General features: G+C 37.6%; 3 protein-coding genes across 4 annotated transcripts in view; 2 read left to right on the plus strand and 1 right to left on the minus strand.

Moving 5' to 3' along the window:
- LOC122655695 (60S ribosomal protein L18a-like protein) overlaps positions 1-11,024 on the minus strand; it is a 31,892-nt gene extending 20,868 nt beyond the window's left edge. For both annotated transcript variants that reach the window (XM_043849975.1, XM_043849972.1), the window contains exons 1-2: positions 11,012-11,024; positions 1,893-1,896 (exon numbers count right to left, since the gene is read on the minus strand). The gene's annotated coding sequence lies outside the window, so the exon portion shown is untranslated. The remainder of the gene's footprint in view (positions 1-1,892; positions 1,897-11,011) is intronic.
- Positions 7,526-10,316, plus strand: LOC122655694 (pre-mRNA cleavage factor Im 25 kDa subunit 1). Its single transcript, XM_043849969.1, has 7 exons — positions 7,526-7,759; positions 7,870-7,915; positions 9,104-9,197; positions 9,484-9,557; positions 9,656-9,742; positions 9,823-9,933; positions 10,029-10,316. The coding sequence occupies exons 1-7, from the start codon at positions 7,605-7,607 to the stop codon at positions 10,098-10,100; spliced, it is 639 nt and encodes a 212-aa protein (XP_043705904.1). The 5' UTR covers positions 7,526-7,604; the 3' UTR covers positions 10,101-10,316.
- Positions 11,025-13,204: 2,180 nt separating the features above from the next.
- Positions 13,205-21,198, plus strand: LOC122656500 (mitogen-activated protein kinase kinase 2). Its single transcript, XM_043851045.1, has 9 exons — positions 13,205-13,408; positions 13,503-13,587; positions 16,119-16,253; positions 18,467-18,691; positions 18,773-18,955; positions 19,123-19,343; positions 19,797-19,842; positions 19,926-20,029; positions 20,814-21,198. The coding sequence occupies exons 1-8, from the start codon at positions 13,335-13,337 to the stop codon at positions 20,013-20,015; spliced, it is 1,059 nt and encodes a 352-aa protein (XP_043706980.1). The 5' UTR covers positions 13,205-13,334; the 3' UTR covers positions 20,016-20,029; positions 20,814-21,198.
- Positions 21,199-21,218: the final 20 nt, after the last annotated feature.

Raw genomic sequence — 21,218 nt, forward strand, 5'->3', positions numbered from 1 at the left:
AATCAGCCATCGCAATCATGGAATGCTTGTGTCATTTTTTCTAATTATCAATGGAATGCCTTCTCTTGTTCCGGTCCCATCAATATGATATCTCGTTTAGGTATTGGCATTCACGATCATTGATGTTGATACAAATCAGCCAATATGAACTTAATACCTAAAATCGTGTTCACATCACTCATTTAATATGTAAGCTTTTGCATTTGATCGTAACAGGTTTAAAAACTCGGAATCAAGATCCAAATCGATTTTTATTGATTTTGATCTAGACAGGATTGGATTAGAATCGATGAAATATGGGCCAAAACATGTCCTAACTCTAGAATCTGTAGAAAGAATGGTCCGAACCGAGACCAGAATTGGCCGATTCTGATCCGACTCTGATTCTTGAAACCTTTTTTCGTAATCCATCAAAATCTTTATTCCTCTCTGGCGTGTGTTATGTATGAATCCTACACAGGGGAGTGGTGGTTCCTCATCTTGAGCGTCTCATCCCTCCCTACCAACCTTTCGATTAGTACACATTATCTATTCCTTGCCTCCTTGGCATATTCTAATCTGGCTCGGGCTCTATACCTGGAATTGGGCTCCTCTCTGGCGAACTAGGGATGTAAATGGATAACCGAATTTTGAATCTGAATCTACATCCGCATCCATTTAGGGACATTCATATTCGTTTAGAGATATCTGGAAAAAAATCTGAATACTCCGATAAAATTTAGTTCGAAAAAAATCTTAATATTTAATAATAAAAAATTAAGTAAATAATGATTTTGAGGGTTTTGAAGATTCCACAGGTTCTAGAATATGATGAAAAGAGAATCATGATCTAAGAGATATGGATTGAGAGTGAATTGTATCTGCTAGGGGGAGGAAGGTCCGGGTTACACAAGACAGAGATATACATGGATGGTCAAAAATCTAAATCCGATCCGCATCTGAATCCGTTTAGTGGTATCCGTATTCGGTTAGAGAATATCCAGATTCGTATCTGATCCGTTTACATCCCTACGGTGAACCCTCTGCCCAGTGAGAGTGCACAATGAGACATTCAACGGCTGGACTACTAGGATGCATAGGAATATGTGCCTATATAGGGCCTGGTGCACGCCCAATAGTCCAGCCGTTGAATGCCTCACTACACACTCGCTTGGCACTGGCCTCGCCGAGAGGAGCCGGATTGCTGTATCTGTTATAATTTCTTCATCAGGGACAAGTGCGCAACACATGTCGTAAAATTTTTAAAGAAAAACAAAAGGCCATACGTGTATTATAGATGATGCTAGGCCACCCAACCGACAAGGTTGACATGAATATGACTATGAAATCATCAATAACTGCTTTGCCAAAACAAAGAAATCATCAATAACTGTACAGTGATTTTCATTAGAAAAAGAAAAGCTAAATATGAGAGAGAAAGATAAAGTATTACGAAAGCTTCTCTGCGCAAGCAAACCTTTTCTACACATCCACAGTGTGGCCTACGCAAACATTCTTATGTGTCTAGTTCTCTCCTCCTCAAAATAAGGGTTTTGAGATATATTTTCATTTGAGGAGGAGAGAGACAGACTCATGTGAGTGTTGGAGTAGACCACACTCTCAAACAGAGTTTTTTTTTTCTTAAAAATATTACCACAAAGATTGTAGATATTCTGACTGATAAAAAAATCACAATATACATTAACCACTTGTCCAATTTTAAAGCTTAATTCAATGCAGGGATGAAGTTTGGTACAACGTCACCTCAAAAGTGAAGTTGCACACCTCCTCACGGTATCACTATTCATGTCAGGGGTGATATGTCATAAATGCCCCTCCCCTTTTTGTTTATCATATAAATGTCTCTCACATGAACAATGATATGTGAGGAAGTGTACAATTTCACTTTGAACTCCTCTCTCTTCAATTAAATTCTAACTCTTCACATATATCGAAATAAAAATAAAAGGGCAATAGATTGTTGCCTGATCACGTGGCTCTGCACCAGTGTAGAGTCCAATGAGAGTGTGCAAGGGACATCAACATGGATGGGATTTTTGGTTTATGGGGTGGGGCTGTAATTTCATGCACGCCCATGTCTGGGTGTAAGGGCCAATGAGAGTGTGTGCTAGGGGCATCAATATGGATGAAATTTTTTATTCATGGGGGGGTGGGGTTGTAATTCTATGTGTTCCTGTGTCTGGATGTAGGGGCCACACAACCAAACAACGTTCTTTTTCCCAAGAAAAATTTATCACAGAAACTGATATTCCTGTGTTAGGAAGCTTTCCACGTAGACATATAATGTGGATATTTTGACCTTTGAATAGAGAAGTTACAATCTACTAGCCAATTTGTCCAATTTCAAAGCATAATTCAAAAGGAAAGAGGGATAATATTAATCACTCCCATTCATAGGTTAACACCATGATTTCAAGAACTGGATCGGATTAACTGCCCGGTTCAGATTTTAATCAACCACCTCAATCTCAATTTCATGATATTGTAAAGGGTGTTCTAAACGCTTTACCAAAACATAAAAAACAAGGTGTTCTAAACGATTCCTTACCATGGTTCAAGCCTTCAAGGTATAGTTATTGTTGTCCGATACTTATTGGTATCATTGGTATCCGATATCAATATGGAAGTATAGGTACAAAAATGATTTGTTTTTGAATTTGTGCACAATATTGATCTGACACAGAGCAATTCTAGACGATACCCCCAGATTATTTGAATTGCCTAAAGCACCCTTCCTAAGATTCTCTATTCTCCGTTTGTTTTCTCCGCCAACCGGAGAATCTCCTCCCTCCATAAATAATAGAGTTTTTGTTTTTTCTTTCAAGTAAAGAATAGGGCTGAGATTTTCCTCTACCAACGGTGAATGGGAAATTGGGAATCCATTTGACACGGGTGTGGGATGGGTGGGAGAAAGTATTACGAGGATATTTTGGAAAATACAAAATCCCTCCGATGGATTTGTGAACCTTAGGATGGGCAGTGAACTCTCGGAAATTTATCCTCTCAAGTGCAATGTATTGTCTAGTGCATCACACTTGAGAATCCAACCGTCCATTTAACACTTGAGAGAATAAAAGACGATACTACCCATGTTTTTACAGTTAGATTCGTAAGTGTGGTGCACTGAACAGTCCACCACACTTGAGAGGATGAAAATCCTAAACCCTCTTCTAAGAGTGGAGGAAAACTTTATCGTAAAGAATTTATTAAACAACTTTAAGAGATTTGTATTGTTACTACAATTTACAAATCCTACTAAAGATTAACCAATAAAGTCCGATAAGAAAACTGAACTAACAAAAGATGGAATTGCATCAAATTTATTTAGGGATTTTTACAAATGCCTCTTTGAAAATGTCTATTTGTCAAAATATATCCCTACAACTTTTTTAATTGTAAATTTTTCTTACTTTTAAAACACTGTAACACTTTGATCCAATCCGTTAATCTAAGACATTAGAGGTTAGTTTTAGGGGATATAATGATCAAAATGCCCTCATGATAAAAACCAGCCAAAATTAAAAAATAAAGTGAGCAAATTGCCCTCTATTTTTCCCAAATAGTTTAGGATTTGAAATGAAAATCGAAAAAAACCCTAAAATCATTCAAAAAACCATCTTCCCCAAATCCGTTTCATGGTTAAACCCTAATTTTGTTGTTTCTTCAAATTTCTGAATGGATGGTCCTAATTACTATTTGATTACGATTCCAACTGAATCCATCCATCGAAGTAAATTGGTTGATCTGCCCCGTCTCATCTAAGACAAATCTAGAGAAATCAGGAAGAAGAAACTGTCCGAAGAAGCATTCGTTCTGTACTTAATAGACCCATTCCACAATAGAAATAACTGGGTGGTTCCATCAGGGTCTAGTTCGAAAGAGAAGAACCCCGGAGAGGAATCCATTGAATTCTTCCATGAAGTGAGCCGTTGGGATGTGTTTGCGACTTTGTTCAGTCGAATCTTTCCACCAGGCAACCAAGTGTCTGTTAGGTGATCAAAGCTCTCCCAGATCAATTCAGAGGGATTGGATACATTTCTCTAAACAAGATTTCCAGAGTCAAGAAGTGCTGCCTCCATAGAATTCGAGGAGGTTGTGGAGATCAATTTTGTCACTAGATAACGATATTCATTGAGTGGAGGATGACTAGGTTTCCATCCTCTAACAACTTCAGTTGTGAGGACTGCATATCGGAGAGGGGTTTATCTCTGTTTGCCACCCAAACGACCGGCGTCCATATCTCTAAGTACCAGATACCGATGTAGTACTTATTAGACTTATTATCTGGAGTGAAAAAAACCCAATACGAAGTTCCCAATTCCTTCAGAGACTATGGTCTGATATCCAGAAATAGATTCGCCAATGGAGAGCGTGCCAGCTCCGATAGAGAGGCGGCTGTTGAGATAGAAGCAAAGAAACAAAACAGAGAAACAGAAAATAAAAATTCACATAACCGGTAATTAATTTTGTTTCCCGATGAAGGAAACGTTTAGGGTTTGTAAGGGATTTGGGGAAGATGGTTTTTGAATGATTTTAGGGTTTATTTCGATTTTCATTTCAAATCCTAAACTATTTGGGGAAGTTGAGGGCAATTTGGTTACTTTATTTTTTAATTTTAGTTGAATTTTATCATAAAGGCAATTTGATCATTAAATCCCCTAAAACTAGCCTCGAACATCCCAGGCTAACAGATTAGACCAAAGTGTTACAATTTTTAAAAAATAAAGGGCGTTTACAATTAGAAAAGTTGTAAAAATGTATTTAGACAAATAGACATTTAGGGGGCCATTTGTAAAAAAAACCCATTTATTTAATTTGTCTTATATTAGTAGGGCCGGCTTCTAAACCAATATTAACTAAGTAGTCAGCCAAGCAGTTGCCCTCATATATATATGTCAGACCACCCACCCTCCACCATCGGCATAAAAACTATCTGATGTGTGACAACAGGGCAATAATAAACATAAAAAGTGACACGCTTTGGCTTAAGCATCCACAATTTCACTACTGCAAGCAAAGCCAAAATTTGTAGGGTTTTAAAAAACAAAATAATTTCATTCTTGTTAGCAAAACCAAATTTTGGTGGACATCTACCTTTCGGTTTGTATTTTGGAATTAAAGTTAGCCAATATTATAGGGAGTAGTTTTCCTCAAGTCACTGTGATGGAGGATTTCCTTCACCATGGTTTTTATTGAGGTAGGATGGGATGGCTGTTATGTAACAGTGAGGGATATTTCGGACTTTCAACAAATAGGGGAGCAATAACGATCCTAGAATCTTAAATGTTTTCTTCTAAGGTAGACTAAGGAAAATTTTCCCCCATTTATATATTCTAAGGGCATGACTAGCATGAAGCGGGTATATGGGAAACCCTCTATCGTAATCCTCTTCTCTTTTAAAAATAGGTGGAAGTCCAATTTGATTTTTCTTTTTCTTCTTCTCTGATTTTTTTCTCTCTCTATTTTTTTTAATCAGATCCTATCAAGGCCCATAGGCCATTGGAGGTGACAGCCCAAGAGGGGGCCAGGGTTGGGTGGCGTGAGGGTGGAGAGGAGGAAGGAAAATTATCTTCTCTAATTCCTTAAAGTGTGGCAGTGCGACAGTGCTAGGTGGAGATGTCGACACCTGGTAGCTGCCACATCCAACTATTCATATCAATGAGCTTGGACCGTTGGATGCGGCAGCTGCCAGGTGTCAACATCTCCACCTAGCATTGCCACATTGCCACACTCCTACACTTTAGGAATTGAAGAGGATAATAATCCGGAGGAGGGCAATAAGGATACCAAAATCTAATTTGGGGGGGGGGGGGGGTGAGCGAGTCGAACCAGCGACCTCTCCCTTGGCCTTGGGCCAATATCCTACTACACTATGCCAAAGGATGGTCCAGTCTATGTTTTCAGAGATTATGTGAGTTATTTCTATGTCATGCCATTTCAAGACCTCGATTCAAGGTGAAGCACTTGCTATTCGGTGTGCTTTATCTCAAGCACTTGTTGTTGGGCGCTTTCATCTCGAGGTAGAATCTGATAATAAAGAGGTCATTGAGCTGATTTAAGACAAGACTCGCATACCATAGCTAAAAGTTGCTCCAATAATTTGGGATATCCACGCCCTATGTGTTTCTTTTAGTTCAGTATCCTTTTCTTGTATTCCAAGGACGACAAATGTTGTTGTTGATAACCTTACTAGGAAGACATTGTCTATCATTTATTTGATAAATTGACCACTCTCCATTCCTTGGCTCAACAGGATATACTTGGCTTAAGCCACAGGTTATTCACATGGTTATCATCAATTAATTATCTTTCCACGAAAAAAAAAAAAAAATCAGGACACAAGTCATTTTTCTTCTATAATGCCTCTTTTAATAGTAGTTTTCTTTTTTAGCAGAAAACAAAAATCTTTATGATAGTTTAGAAAACAAAAGGACACGTGTCGTCATGAACCCTCCATGAAGGCTTCATGGACAAGAAATATATCATGATTCTCTTTATCCCCTGTTCTCCTATTTTTTCATCACGTGGAAGGTTGATTTAGTTTGATAGTCAAATATATCTATATCCTCTCAAGTGTAGTGCACTACCCAATTCACCACTCTTGAGCATCTAACGATGGCTATGAGACTAAGTGGATGAACTTTAAAAGTGCACAACCCAGTGCATCGTATGATGCGCAACTGAGGTGCTGAGGTGCACTAGGCAGTATAGTACACCGCACTTAGAGAGCCCAGTGCATCACTCTTGAACATCCAACGATGCCCAACTGAGGTTCAGTGGGCGGTGCACCGCCCTTAGAGAGGATAAAGATTTTTTGATAAACTAAAGATAATAAAGTTCCACTTTTCCTTAAATGATTTTACAATCCATTTAACGTTTTTTTTTTTTTTTATGAAACAAAGTGTAATCACACAAACCACACACCAATTCCAAAAGGTTAATCGACTTAGAACAGTGGAATGGCGGATATACACAATACACACCCAATGTGGGACTAAACCCACACACCCTTTTTACGTTCTTTACATTTTTGGTCTTATTCCTTTAGATTCCTCACATTTTTGGACTTATGACGTCAGTTAAAGTCAACCTTGTTTTCTGTGTTTTTTGGGTAAGAAGTTAAAGTCACACATACGATGATACGAGGGTCCATTTTGAAAAACAGATTACTGATAGGATCGAACTTTCATCCTACTACGTAGTGAAATGCTAAGTAGGCTATAAGCTTTACACCTGTTGTAACTTATACGTCACTCACTCACTTGTCGGTCCTTGAAACAACAGGACGAGACTTTCATCCTCCCACAATCAATTCTAGCACTACTAAAGCTAAAGGTATCACTCCCGTGTCCAGTGATCAAGTACAGTCCGACTACACGAATTCCAGGTCCGACCAGAACATATATCCAGACGCTTCTATCTCTTTCTCCCTTTTTCGTATGGTCCTGTGATCAATTAAAAGGAAAGGATATCTCTAAAGCTTATTCGGTACTTCTTCTGGTTTAATCACGCGGTAGAGAGTTCCGTTTCCCGAGCGACAATTTCTTCTCTCTTTTTCAGTTTTTCTCATTTGTGTGAGTGAGATTCTTATTGGGGTGTCGAAGATGGAAGATGGAACTGTTTCTTCTCTTAATAATAACATCAATGGCAGTTATGTTCTGGACATTTACCCTCTCAGCGGTTACCACTTTGGATCCAAAGAAGCCATTCCAAACAAAGATGAAACCTTAGCTGATCGTATACAGAGGTTGAAAACCAAGTAAGCCTCTTTCTGTCTTGCCTCTTGAGTTCGAATTGGAAAATGATTTCTTGATTGTTTAATCAGAGTATTTTGTGTTTGTTCTGAATTCTAATAATTTTCTTGTTCAGCTATGCTACCAACGGTTTGAGGACCTGTGTCGAAGCTGTTATCCTGGTCAGGTCTCTGTTTCTTTTGGTTGGACTATTTGTACTTTTCTTTCCTTTCATCTTTTAGTTACTTGATGCTTCGAAAGACTCTTAACTTTGTGCTAAAATTCATGGAATCTCTTAATTTCTCAAACATCGCTATGGAATAGGGATTAAAATCCCCACATACAAAGGCTAACCATTACGCTAATTCCTGAACAAAACAACAGAAAATCTAGGGGGAAAACCACGAAACAGAGAACCAGATTTGTATAAACTAACCAAAATATCCTATAAAATAGCCTTCAGCAGGTCTAAAGCAGCATCTCTGAATTGGACTGTTCTGAGCTTGCTCATAAATTCCACTACTGGCACAAACTTCTTTTAAGATGCAAACAAAGTCAAGTAGTCCATCCTAAGACCTGTTACCACACCAACCCCTAGTTAATGTTAATTCAAGTATATGCTTTTAAGCTAAACGAATAACATATGGAGTATAAAGAGTTTTTCTAATGGTCTCTGGAAACTGAAAAATAGATGAAATCACTTAACTATGATGCAAAAACTATCACAGTAATAATGTGTACTTGCTTAAAGATCCCAATTATAATTGGCTTTGATGTTGAGCTTCTCACCATTTGTTGAGGTGGAGGGAAATGGCTCAGTTTGTAGAGGTGCTCAATACTAAGTTCCAGACTCTGGGTAATTACTTTGTGTTGGGATTTGAAAGGGGGGACTTGAGATCTATAAATACTGAGTGCACTTTAGTACCTAAAGTATGATAACAAAAAATGGTTTTAGATTGTGGGTCCAAAAATCATGTTCTGGATAGCTTGTGAAAAAAGGTAGTAAACTGTCTCTCTTATAACCTGGTGTTTACAGACTTGTTACTGAATCCGGTGCCCTAAAAAAAAAACTGTAGGGATAGGGGATTCAGCTGTGAGAAGATCAAGATCTATTGGAGTTCAAAATCTGAACAGAGTTTTTCAACTTCCAGTTCTAATTTTTTTCTATCTTGCCATATTTTCTTGTTGAGGGGAATGAACCGCATATCCTTGTGAAAATTGTATTTCTTGTCATATTCCTGGGTTGTATCCTCAAGATATTGATGCTTCAAGCGGTAAATTTTTATGGCACTCATTATTAATTTCAAAAGAATGTAATGGTTTTTTCTTTTTCCTTGTCTTTTTTTTTTGAATTTATTTCATTTAAACAGGTTGAACTGTTTAAACATCCTCATTTGTTGGTATTGCAAGTAAGGAACTCTTTCTATAAGCTCCCTGGTGGCCGCTTAAGACCTGCTGAATCAGGTATTCTTATTTGACAGTCACCTCTAAACACTTGGCCATTATTCAAAAAATATATACTGCCTCTAGGAGCTTGAGTGCTTCTCTGGACAGCTGACTGTGTATACTCTTGCAAGTTTTAGACCTTATCCCATTTGCAGCGTCAAGTAATTTGTAGCTCTAAAGGCTAGCATGATTGGGGTTGTAAATACCTAAACCTAGATACCACAGTTGCATTTGGGTGTATGAACAACCCACATATGTATGCTAGAATTCTTTGTTGTTTTACTATGGAAGATTCGTTTTCCAGACATCGATGGGCTGAAGGGCAAACTTTCAAGCAAGCTCTCTGTTAATGAAGATGTCTTGGACAATGACTGGAAGGTGAAATGGCTACTCCTGTTACATATATGGCAGACTATTCCCATTGCGAGTAGTTTGGTGACCCCAAATAATATCGTAACTGCTTTCTTGATCTTCAGATAGGAGAATGCCTTGGAATGTGGTGGAGGCCTGATTTTGAAACTATACTTTTTCCATATTTACCACCAAATACAAGAAGGCCCAAGGTTTGTGGTTCCCACAAGCTACAAGTTTTCAAGTTTTGGTGACACAAAGTTCTAATTGGTATAGTTTTGTTGTTTTGTAGGAGTGCACAAAACTCTTTCTTGTGAAGTTACCAGCTAATAGGAAGTTCATTGTACCAAGAAATATGAAATTGCTTGCTATTCCACTGTGCGAAATTCATGGAAATCACAAGGTACAAGACTTCATTGAAAATTATACAATTCAAGCTTTCTTCTGATATAGATGTGGAAACAAGATTTTTGATGCATATACACTTGCATTTTGTAGACATATGGTTCAATAATTTCAGGAGTTCCATTGCTGTTATCAAAATTCTCCTTCAACATCATTGAAGGTTGAATCGGAACTCTTCATCAAATTATGCAGATAAAGAGCAGAAGGATTCAGGAATCAATTATAGATACTGAATGCATTGTCAAGAAATCTTATAGTCAGGTGTTTAAATATCTATCTTTGATCTCAACAATACAGGTCATAGCCTTGTCAAGGTGGTTGTTTCTACTTCTGTATGAATTTCAGACACTGAAGCTAACAATGTAAAAATGTTTGTCTCCATCAGTTATCTTCCTGTGATATGATATTGTTATATATAATTTAACAATGTTTAAAATGGAATCCAAGGGAAGAAAAATTTCTGAGTCTACTCAAACATAGTTCCTGCATTGTGACTAGCATGGTTTTTTTTTTTTGGTAAATGGTAAATAAAATTTCTATTAAGGACCTGAAGAAGCTATCCAGCATGGACATTCTATGGTAATGGATACAGGGTTAACCTTTAGACATTTACTGGTTTAGTGGGCATATATAGATAAAAAAGTGAAGACTATAAACAACACAATTTGTAGGAAGTTAGAGAGATGATGTGATAATACCAACTATTGCATGTCTATGGAATGGTCTGGATCATAGATTGGTATCGCTTGTATATGATATAGATTTGAAACTGATATGGATTGGGAGTATCAGCCAAAAAGGGCTTAATTTGTTTTCAATTTATGTCCAATATGGACCGGTAAGGGTTGACCACATGTCAAGTGCAAGCTCAAATTTAATCATATACCCTACATGTTTGTCTATGAACCTTTTTGGAAGTCCTACAATTTTAATTCTGTCTACAAAATTTTGGTTTCATCTATTTCAATTCGTTGGGGTTCCACGTGGAAGGTGGAAAAAATAGTTTCACATCGGATATGAATGGGGGATGTGAAAGGTTTGTAGGTATTTCAGCACACTCTCATTAATAACTATACCCAAGTTCCCAACAAGCTAGATCTCGGTAACTCCCTCATGGAGGAAGAAATTGTTAGGATTTCACATAAAAGGCAGAAAAAATAGTCTCACATCAAATATGAATGTGGAATCTGAGGGGAGGGGGGGTTTGTGTAAGTACTTGGATACCTCCTTTAACAATTTTTGAAGACGAGTTCTACCAAAATCCCTAGCATATGGTAGATATAATTATGTAAGACAAAAGGGTTTTTTTTTTTGGCACTCGATTCAATAGAAATCTTGTCAATTCTACGTACAGGTTTTTTTTTTTTTTGGGGGGGGGGGGGGATTTAGTTTACCATCACCTTGTGAAGAAAGAATAACTAAATCATGATATCTTAGATGAAACTTATCTTTTTAAGAATCCAAGCATAAGATCACATCATGGTTGATGAAGAAATTCTCCCTGAAAAAGGGAGAATATTTAAGTCACCATATCTGAGATAAAATTTATTTACTTGAGAATTCAATCATAAAGTCACGACATGATGGATGAAGAAATTCTAGCTCCATCCCACAGTGAGGATCGCTCTTTTTGTTGTTGAAAAAGCAAATCTATGATGATTTTCATACTTAAACCAAAGCCAAACCAGAAAAAGAAAGATCCAATTTAACCAAATTACAATGGTCAAAACGGAGCTGGGATTTTTCTTGGAAGTGAAGTGAACCTCTTTACGTTGTCTTTATTTTAGAATCTCAAATCTTTTTCGCCAATCGGTTTCTAATTACTAAACAAGACCTGATTTTTGTGTAGCTTTTTAAAGTCAATTGACTGAGAACACGTGCATAGACAATCTTGAACCAAATTCATTGTCATGTTTGATGGCGTCCTTAAAGTAAGTTTCGTGGATTTTACCCCAAAAAAACAACAAAAAAAAAGAAGTTAATAATAATAGTTTCGTGGATTCTATTCACCTGTTCACACCCTAAATCTGTGCTTACGTGGCAAAACGATCACCTAACAACTGGATTGATAAGAAAACAACGTTAGGTCCTATTTGAGAAGTCAAATATATATGCGGTCTACTCAGCTTCAATTTCAAACAAAAAAGGGTCAAAGTCAAACAAAGCCATCACTTTGATCTTACATCGACGCTCAGAGACAACAACTCCACCAGACCTTATGCTGCTTAGTGCTTACCTCCTCCATATACTTCTTTTTTTTTTTTGGTAATTAGGAGCTTTACATATATATTTGATAGAAGCGGGGGATCGAATTGGGAGGGGATAAGATACCAGTCAAGAGACTCGAACTCGAGACCTCTTGGTGAGCATGGGCATGAAGCGCACCACGATTCACCCACTGAGCTAAGCAGTTGTTGGTCCTCTATATACTTCTTTCTAACAAGTTTGGACATAGACATCGTATACTCACCTTAATTAGCATAAATCATTATTAGGGAGAGTTTCCTTCCCCAAATACATTGTTTCAAAAACTGTTTCTTTCCCTCATTACATTACAACGACTATTCTAAGGATACATTGTCCACACAATTTTTTTAACATGTAAATAAATTATGGGATTAATTTGATTTCTATATGAATTAATAAAATATTTTAAAAATAGAGAAAATTGTTCACAATTTTTTTTGGGAAGTAGTTTTCAGTCTAGGAGTTTGGCCTACACCAACACTCCCATGAGTCTATCTCTCTTCTCCCCATATGAAAAGACACAACACCCCTTATTTTGAGGAGGAGAGAGAGACTCATGGGAGTGTTGGCATAGGTTATGGACAAATTTTTATTTCCCAAATGTTGTACTCATTTTTATGAGAAAAGGAAAAATGAAAAAACAAAAAAAGGAACAATTTTATGGGATTGAAGAATTTTCGTCTTTCCATGTACCATTGTACTGTCGAGAATTTCCATTTTTTCATGAGATGTGGTGGTCATTGTGCACGGCCTGTGTTTGTCAGAACAAAATTTCTTTCTCCCTTATTATTATTTGGGCAAGAGAACTCCACTTGGTCGCATGGTCTCTACACAAGCATCTGGGCCAATAGGTAAACACGTTTGTGTATCTACCCAAGGGAAAGTCGGGCAACGGGGTCATCTCATGGTGCCCTGTGAAAGGGTGTAGGAAACACCACCAAGTAGAGATCTTCCCATCCATGTCGATGATCTCAGGACATTGGTGTGGCGTGGAGATTCCCCACACCAGCTGCGGGGAATCCTCTCCCATAATAAATATAGAAAGTAAGAAATGAATTGGAGTTGGAGCGACTTTGTCAGTCTGCAAAGTACAGCCGAGAGAGAGAGAGAGAGAGAGAGAGAGAGAGAGAAAGAGAGAGAGAAAGAAGCAGCATGAGGAAAGGGGGCTTAAGCTCAAAGCTCAAGCTTACTATTCCTTCTGATGAAATTCCGGTCACTAGATTCCTGTAAGTCTATGTGTTTCTCTACTGTCTCCTCTTATTTGCTGATCTTTTGTTCTTTCTTCTTTTTGGGATTAATTCTGCGAGGAATTCTTGGCAGAACTCAAAGCGGGACGTTCAAAGACGGGGATCTGCTAGTCAATAAAGATGGAGTTCGAATCCTCTCTCAAAACGAAGATATACCGGTAAGTCCACTCTGTTCTACTTCGAAACTCTGGCCAATTGGAGGGGAAAATACTGAATTGTGAACTCGTGACATCTTTTTGCTGCTTACGTTTGGAAGATTGGGGGTTTTTGTTCCCCCTCTCTTTAGTTTCCTGACAGCTGGTTACATATATCTCCTTAATTATGGTTTAACCATGATTAGTAATCGTTTTAGTTTCACACAGTTCTGCGGTGGTTCACACAACTTTATACTAATTGCATTTACATGGATTGGAACCTTGTCAAAATATGTTCTTTGGCCGACCCATTTTGATGCGGTTGGATGCCTGCAGCGTTCCTAGGTGCAGCATTGATAGATGTATATTAAAGCATTATTGTTTCCTATGTTTCGTTTATATGAACTGCTGAGGAAACTCTGGTAGAAGTTGATTAAATTTATCATGATATGGTGAGGCAAACATGATTCTTTTAACTGATTACCCAGAAGAAGAAGCTCTGAACCCAAAAGCACATTTCTATTAATCTGTTGGACATAGAGGAATGGAGTGTTGCATGCTTCCATTATCATTGTCCACCACTGTACTGTTATTGAGCAATCCCCATATCTCATTATTTCCAAGGAAAGTGAGAAAATCTAATTATAATCCCTCTCCAAAACAGAAGAACAGATAAAGGGGTTTCATTCATTCAAGAAACTGAGTTCAATCTCTACTCACCACACAAACCACCCATCACAGTCCTTGGTTTTCAGTCACAGCATTCTGTAAAAACAGATGCCCAGTTATCGAGTGTTTTTGCTGATACATACCACCTTGTGAAATTGGGTAGTACTGATCCTTCCAACTAGCAAACTTGAACTTGCAATGTGATCCATGCTGACCTATTCTTGATTTGATTATTAATTCTTTATACGATTATCACCATAATCAAACTAATGAAGATAGATTATGTATTAAAATTTTGGTTTTGAAAAGTTTGAGGAGAACTATTCTATGTCCGGAAGGTCTTTTTAGGGAGAGAACATCAACCCTAAATAGATTTATGCAAATTACGGCATTACTACATCTATACATCCTTTGGAAATTGTGTTTCTTTTCCTGTTCTTCTCTAGGATTCGTTGCCAATGTTTTTTTATGTACAATATGATATGTGACTCTAGGGGTGTCAATTTAGGACAAGAACTGTAAACCGGAACCGATCCGGACCAACTAGAACCGGAACCGGAACCGGAACCGGACCATCCAATAGCTTATTGGGACGGATATGGTCCTAGTGATATACTATTATTCCGGACCAGTTCTGGTCCGGGTCTCCCAACGGTTCCAGAACCGATAGCCCATTAAGGACCCGGTAGCACTGGAACCATTGGAACCAGATGATATGTAAACAAATCGAATGAGAAATTAGAAATCTGAATCCCAAAAAAGCTTTAAACCCTAACTTATTAATAGTATTACATTGCTTGAGACTTATAAGTGGCGCTCTTTTGTTGCTCTTTCAAGTCATCAGAGTATGAGTTGAGTTTGAAATGGAAATCATGAACTCTTAAAACTGTCTCCTTATTCATATATGCATCAATGTGTTTATTTTGGGCTCTACAAGACAATATCTATGTATGATGAAGCTCCCATTTTCCTAGAGAAACTCTCATTGTCCTTGTTTTGGGCTCAATAATGTTGGAACCGATTAAGAACCGGAACCGGACCACCCATTAGTTAACGGTCATGGGTCTCAGATTTGGATCCGGTCAGCTTATTGGTCCGGTTGTGGTCTTGATACCTTAGAGCCGGAACTGCTAAGGATCCGGACCGATAGCCCAGAACCGCACCAATTGACACCCCTATGTGACTCCTAGGTATCTGGATATGAATCTTTAAATTGGATCCACTCCTAGAATAATACATGGTTAGTCATTGGATCTATGATCCGATTCATGAATCTTATTATTCAAGTTCAGTTGAGAAGGTCTTTAGTTATGTTTCCTATAGAGGCTTCCTCTTCTCCCCATTAATCTCCATCTTAAAGGAAGTTAGGATGTTTGTCTGAAACGCCCCAACATGCTATCCCTCACAAAAGTAGATACTTTTATGAGTTATATTTAAACCCTATTTCAAGAGATTGAAGGGACCGAGATTCTGAATATGAAAATCTCACTTCTAAAAAGTCGTGATATCTTACCAATTCCTAGCAGAAATTCTATTGTGTTCTCTATTTCTTTTTGACATTCAGGGGATAACAAAATAGGTACAAGTTGAGTACACAATATCTTCCTAATTAGAGAATGATACATTTTATTGCATGCAGCATACAAGTGGTAGTGACTGTTGTTTCAATATTTTTCTTACATTTAAAAGAAAATAAGAGCAAGATATCTTACGTATCTGCAACACTATTCATGATTTAATCCAATTGAATTACATCTACGATCTAAAGAAAGCACTTCAATTTTCAGCACATTGCTCCTGGTTCATTGATTTAATAATGTATTTTACGTATGCTTTTTGCTAATGATATTGACGTTCTCATATGCTTTATCTATTGTGCTGTGCAGCCAACCCTTATAAAGCCATCGGATGACCAATTGACCTTGGCTGACATAGATGTAATTAAAGTGATTGGAAGGGGTAATGGAGGGATTGTGCAGCTTGTGCGACACAAGTGGACCGGCCAATTTTTTGCTCTGAAGGTGCTGAATGAGTTTAACATGCCTTATTTGCACAATTTTCACCTGGTCCCAGTATGCCTGCCTTATTTGTATTCTTTCACTTTGAAAACATTCGCTCAAAAGGTGTTGTGATTCAATCAAAACTAAGGTGTTTTTCTTTGTTTGCTTCCTTGATATGGTTATCAAGTTTAGATCCCTGAACATGTAGTTTGCCTGTGTCCTTGGTGATCTAGTTTTGGTTTGAAGTAGATCATGAGAGCGATCTATAACACTTTTCAAAGGCTTCTGTATGAGAATTGGACTGCTCTTTTTTTTTTTTTTTTTTTTTTTTTTTTTTGGGGGTGTGTGTGTGTGTGTGTGTGCTAAACATAAAGTGAAAATAGTGGAGGAGAAAGATTAAAAAGTTGCAATGAAGAAAACAATAGTATTTTAGTCTGTATAATAAACAGGTATAATTAGCATGGATTGTCAATGAGCTCTACATTTAAGTGAATCTGGTTGTTGCTAAAATTGGATGTTCTGCATGTTTTGCTATTAAATGTAGTCCATGTATATCTAACATGACATTATTTGACAAACACAGGACATGATTGGAGCTGGTAGGATTCAATTGTTTAACTAGTCCAACTCCTTTTTAATAGTTATGGGTCTTTAATCTGGTATGATCTTCTTTAAAGTAGTTTGGTTGAGGGTCATATGGACAAGAAATATGTCAAAATTGGACCTAGATACTGGATATCCGTATACCATGGTATGGAATGTTGATAAACAAGTCCTGATTTAAATACAGTTAAATGCTGTGTGGAATGATATGACCTAAGACAAAGCCAATATCTTTCTCCTGGGGGCAATATAGTGTTGCACAGCTGGTATCAGGGATCCCACCTAATAGTGGACCAAGCTTCCAGTATAGGAATTTATGGGTCCTACTATAAGGCAGGTATTACGCTCTATTTCATTGCTACACCAGCATTGTTTTAGATGTAATAAAATTGAAGGGAAATATACTTTGTCAAAAGAAGGTATTTTTGACAATGAATTGATGTAACATTATTGTATTTTCTCGGATTTAATAAAGACTTGGTGAGATTTGGGCAAAGAGGATTCAGTCATTTTTGCAGAAGTGTGGAGAGGTGATTATATTTGATACGAAACAAGAGAAAGTGAAAGGAGGTAAGATAAAGGAGACAGTTAAAAAAAATCGTGACGAGTTACAAAAGGAAGTGAGTTTGGTAATGGTGGAATGGACATAGCTTCATGGCCAAAGTTGTAGACCCAGAAAAAACCACTGTTCCAGAAGATTGTCCCTTAGGAACTACTGACAGAAGGCAATATCAATGTCTTAGGTTTGGGCTAAGAGGACCTAGGGAGACCCTATAACTTACCACTTCTCTTATTATTCCGGGATTGAACCAGCCACTGAATGGTTTATTCAATATGTATGTGATTAAGTTGTAGAGCCTCACCTTGCTTTATCAATTCCAAGGAAAAAGGATTCCGAAATAGTTGTTTTGCGAGTGTCTATGCCCTTGGCTCTGGACCCTTGGTCTATTCTCCATCACCCAAAGCCAAAAAGCAAAATTTACTAAAATCGAAAAAAAAAAACAAAAAAAAAAACCATTTGGAGTAGAAAATATTAGGTATAGTTACATAAATAGATATGCATATGGGTTATTAAAGGATATAGATATACAGATTACACCTGTTGATCGTTTGCCCCAAAACAAAATAACATAGTTTCTTCCTTTATTTTTTCTTATAAAAGTATATATGTCAGATATAGGTCAGTTAAGTACTTTGGTGGAGCAATCATGGATGACATGATCCACAGACCCCTCCTTTTCTTCTCCAGATCAGTGTATAACTTGTTAATGTTTCAACTTCCTCTCCCCCCCCCCCCCCTCCTTTTTTTTCTGTGGGGTGAGGAGCAAGTTTCCTTCCTTCCACGCTTGGCTCTGCCCCTGGATATGTTTTATGTATATGGAACTAGAGTTTCATCAATTCTACCTCTTGTCTTAACAGAGAGTATCCCATTAAAACAGTTGATGGTTGCTATTTTCTCTGGAACAACAGAAGATTCATTCTTTAATTGTGTTTTTTTTTTTTCTTGAAGTTGTAGCTTGTGTATACTTTTTCTGACCAAGCACAAGACTCATGAGCCATTCCCACTCGGTGTTGCTCTGTGGTACGACTCTTTGTTGGGAAAATTCTAATGGACCGCAAAAAATATGCAGGTTATACAAATGAATATCCAGGAGCCTATTCGCAGACAGATTGCACAGGAATTGAAGATTAATCAGTCCGCGCAGTGTCCGTATGTTGTTGTATGTTACCAGTCATTCTATGACAATGGTGTGATATCAATTGTCTTGGAATACATGGATGGTGGTTCTCTTGCAGATTTTCTAAAGAAAGTCAAAACAATTCCAGAGCCATATCTTGCTGCCATCAGTAAGCAGGTTGGCATTCTATGTTTTTTCATTGACCCAAAAGGTCCTTTAGTTGATTCCTTCCATTGAGCAATTTCTTCATATATGCAGGTGCTCACGGGTTTGTTCTATCTTCATCATGACAAGCACATAATTCACAGGGACTTAAAACCTTCTAATTTGCTAATAAATCATATGGGAGCGGTCAAGATAACAGATTTTGGTGTGAGTACCATAAAGGAAAGCACTTCTGGCCAGGCAAATACCTTTGTTGGTACTTACATCTATATGTCTGTGAGTATATTTACTAATACTTTTGGGTTTTTATTTTATTTTAGCCTTTTTATGAGGGAAACCTATAATTTTCATGGTGTCTTTGCAAATAAGCACTTTGTTCTAACATTACTACATGATCAAATTATTTATGTTGAAGCTGTCTATGTGGATTTTATGTTTGATAGCCAGAGAGAATAAGTGGAGGTGCATACAGCTACAAAAGTGATATTTGGAGCTTAGGATTAGTTTTACTGGAGTGTGCAACAGGAAAATTTCCATATTCCTCTCCAGAAGAAGAAGGATGGGATAACTTTTACGAGCTTATGGAAGCAATTGTGGACCAACCACCACCTTGTGCACCTTCTGACCAGTTTTCTCCAGAGTTCTGCTCTTTTATTTCGGCATGGTACTTGAAAACAGGCTTAAATCTGTTCAAATGCCTTCATGCACCTAATTTGATTTTTTTCACCCCCCCCCCCCCCCAACTTCTTTTCTATAGTTATATTCTGAGTGGTCAATGTTCCAGTCATGTTATTCTACTTGAAGCTTAGTAGCTTAGGTCCTAATAAAAGGTTTGTCTTTTTATCTGTCCCTCCCCGTTTTCTGTGGGCGGGATATTGGAACATTCTAATTCCAAGTTAGAGTCTGAAATTATGAAAATATTGAACAGTAGAGGGATACACTTAAGCAAAGTTGGCCATCTTCAACAAGACATGTTAGTTGCATTCTCCTTTCTACCATGTATTTTGGTGGGTCCTCCACCCCCCCCCCCCCCACCCCCAAAACCTTCCAAGCATTTGCATGTTTTGAGGATTAATCGTTTTTTATAACTGAAATGATATTCTGTATTATGTTTCAGTGTACGGAAAGACCCAAAAGATAGACAGGCAGCACGTGAACTAATGGTATGGATACATCCTCTTTCTTTACTTCACCCCCTTGTGGATGATTCAACCCCTTGATTATGTGTATACTCGTGTCAAACTAGGAACATCCTTTCATCAGCATGTATGAAGATTTAAATACTGATCTTGCTGCTTACTTCACCAATGATGGGTCTCCGCTTGCGACATTTTGATCATTTTCTTTCTGGTACGTTCACATGTAAAAAGTTGTTTTCTGTGTTATAGAAAATTGTCCAACTACCCACTATCATCCTTTTTTATGCTGATTCCTCATCAGACATGCGCCAGATCTACTGGCATGTACATATAAGACGTTGTTGCTTTTATTTCTCCCCTTCATTTGTTTTCTATTATCCTCTAAATGCTGTTCTGTTTTTACTTGTATAATTGTTCAGCCAGCTTGCCTGCATATCGGGCAACTTAACAGTCATTCTTCAACTAAGGCTTTTCTACCAGGCTGTGTCTGGTTGGAAGTAAAGGGGAATTTAAAATCGAAGTAAATGGAAAATTCTCTAATCATTATCAACAATGGTAGTGTAACTTGCTCAAAATTTTAACAGATATAGTAATTTTATTTAACTTCACTTTTCAACCAAGTTACTTGGATTTGAATTGAAAATGTGATGGGGCTAAGGAATCTATTCAAAAGTTTAATTGCCATATTTGGTAAGAGAAAGTCCCCGTTTTCATTTCCCTTCATCCCTCTGTACTTCTAACCCGATGGAAACCCAGTAATTTACTGTTGATGATTACATGGACAAGATTGTGTTATTATACTTTTGAGCATCCCAAGTGGTGGGACACCCAGGATGATCTGCGGCCATCTAAGTTTATGATTTTTAGGATCATGTGGACTAGTTAACATAGAAAATAAAATTATTCACATGTATATCTACTGTATCAGCTAGTATGTTGGACAACACTGACTGTCTGAACTGTTGATTGCACACGTTGCCTACATTTCCCTACAGATTGCAAGTGTGCTGCTGCGGCAGGTATGGGAGTGTTGAATAAAATGGGGAAAGAAAGAATGGGTTCAGGTTCTTGAAAACCAGCAAGATATGAGAATCCAATGCCTGAAAATTGAAGTTCGCAGAACTGGAGGATTAAAATTGAAGTTAGCAAGACTGAAGGACTAGAACTGAAGTTAGGACTGGTGGACATCTTTCACATGAATCCAAAGCTATTACTTGAAAGAAGTCATTATTTGTATTTCATATCTGAACAGATACAAAGCATATGTTTTCTTGTGAACCTGGAATTAATGAAATAGAGTCTGATTGAATTGAGTCATCCACTTGGTACCCAAGAATCATATTCCTGTTATTAAAGTCTGCTGGAGCACTTTTCTCAGTATATTTGGCATGCTGGGAAAA

This window comes from Telopea speciosissima, chromosome 3 (assembly GCF_018873765.1).
Source record: "Telopea speciosissima isolate NSW1024214 ecotype Mountain lineage chromosome 3, Tspe_v1, whole genome shotgun sequence".
Classification (NCBI taxonomy): Eukaryota; Viridiplantae; Streptophyta; class Magnoliopsida; order Proteales; family Proteaceae; genus Telopea; species Telopea speciosissima.

Coding starts and splice junctions, on each gene's coding strand:
- LOC122655694 (XM_043849969.1), top strand. CDS start 7,605: ATGGAAGATGGAACTGTTTCTTCTCTTAATAATAACATCAATGGCAGT. Junction 7,760..7,869: donor ATACAGAGGTTGAAAACCAA/GTAAGCCTCTTT, acceptor TTTCTTGTTCAG/CTATGCTACCAACGGTTTGA. Junction 9,934..10,028: donor AAATTCATGGAAATCACAAG/GTACAAGACTTC, acceptor TGCATTTTGTAG/ACATATGGTTCAATAATTTC.
- LOC122656500 (XM_043851045.1), top strand. CDS start 13,335: ATGAGGAAAGGGGGCTTAAGCTCAAAGCTCAAGCTTACTATTCCTTCT. Junction 13,588..16,118: donor CTCAAAACGAAGATATACCG/GTAAGTCCACTC, acceptor TGTGCTGTGCAG/CCAACCCTTATAAAGCCATC. Junction 19,344..19,796: donor TGCTCTTTTATTTCGGCATG/GTACTTGAAAAC, acceptor ATTATGTTTCAG/TGTACGGAAAGACCCAAAAG.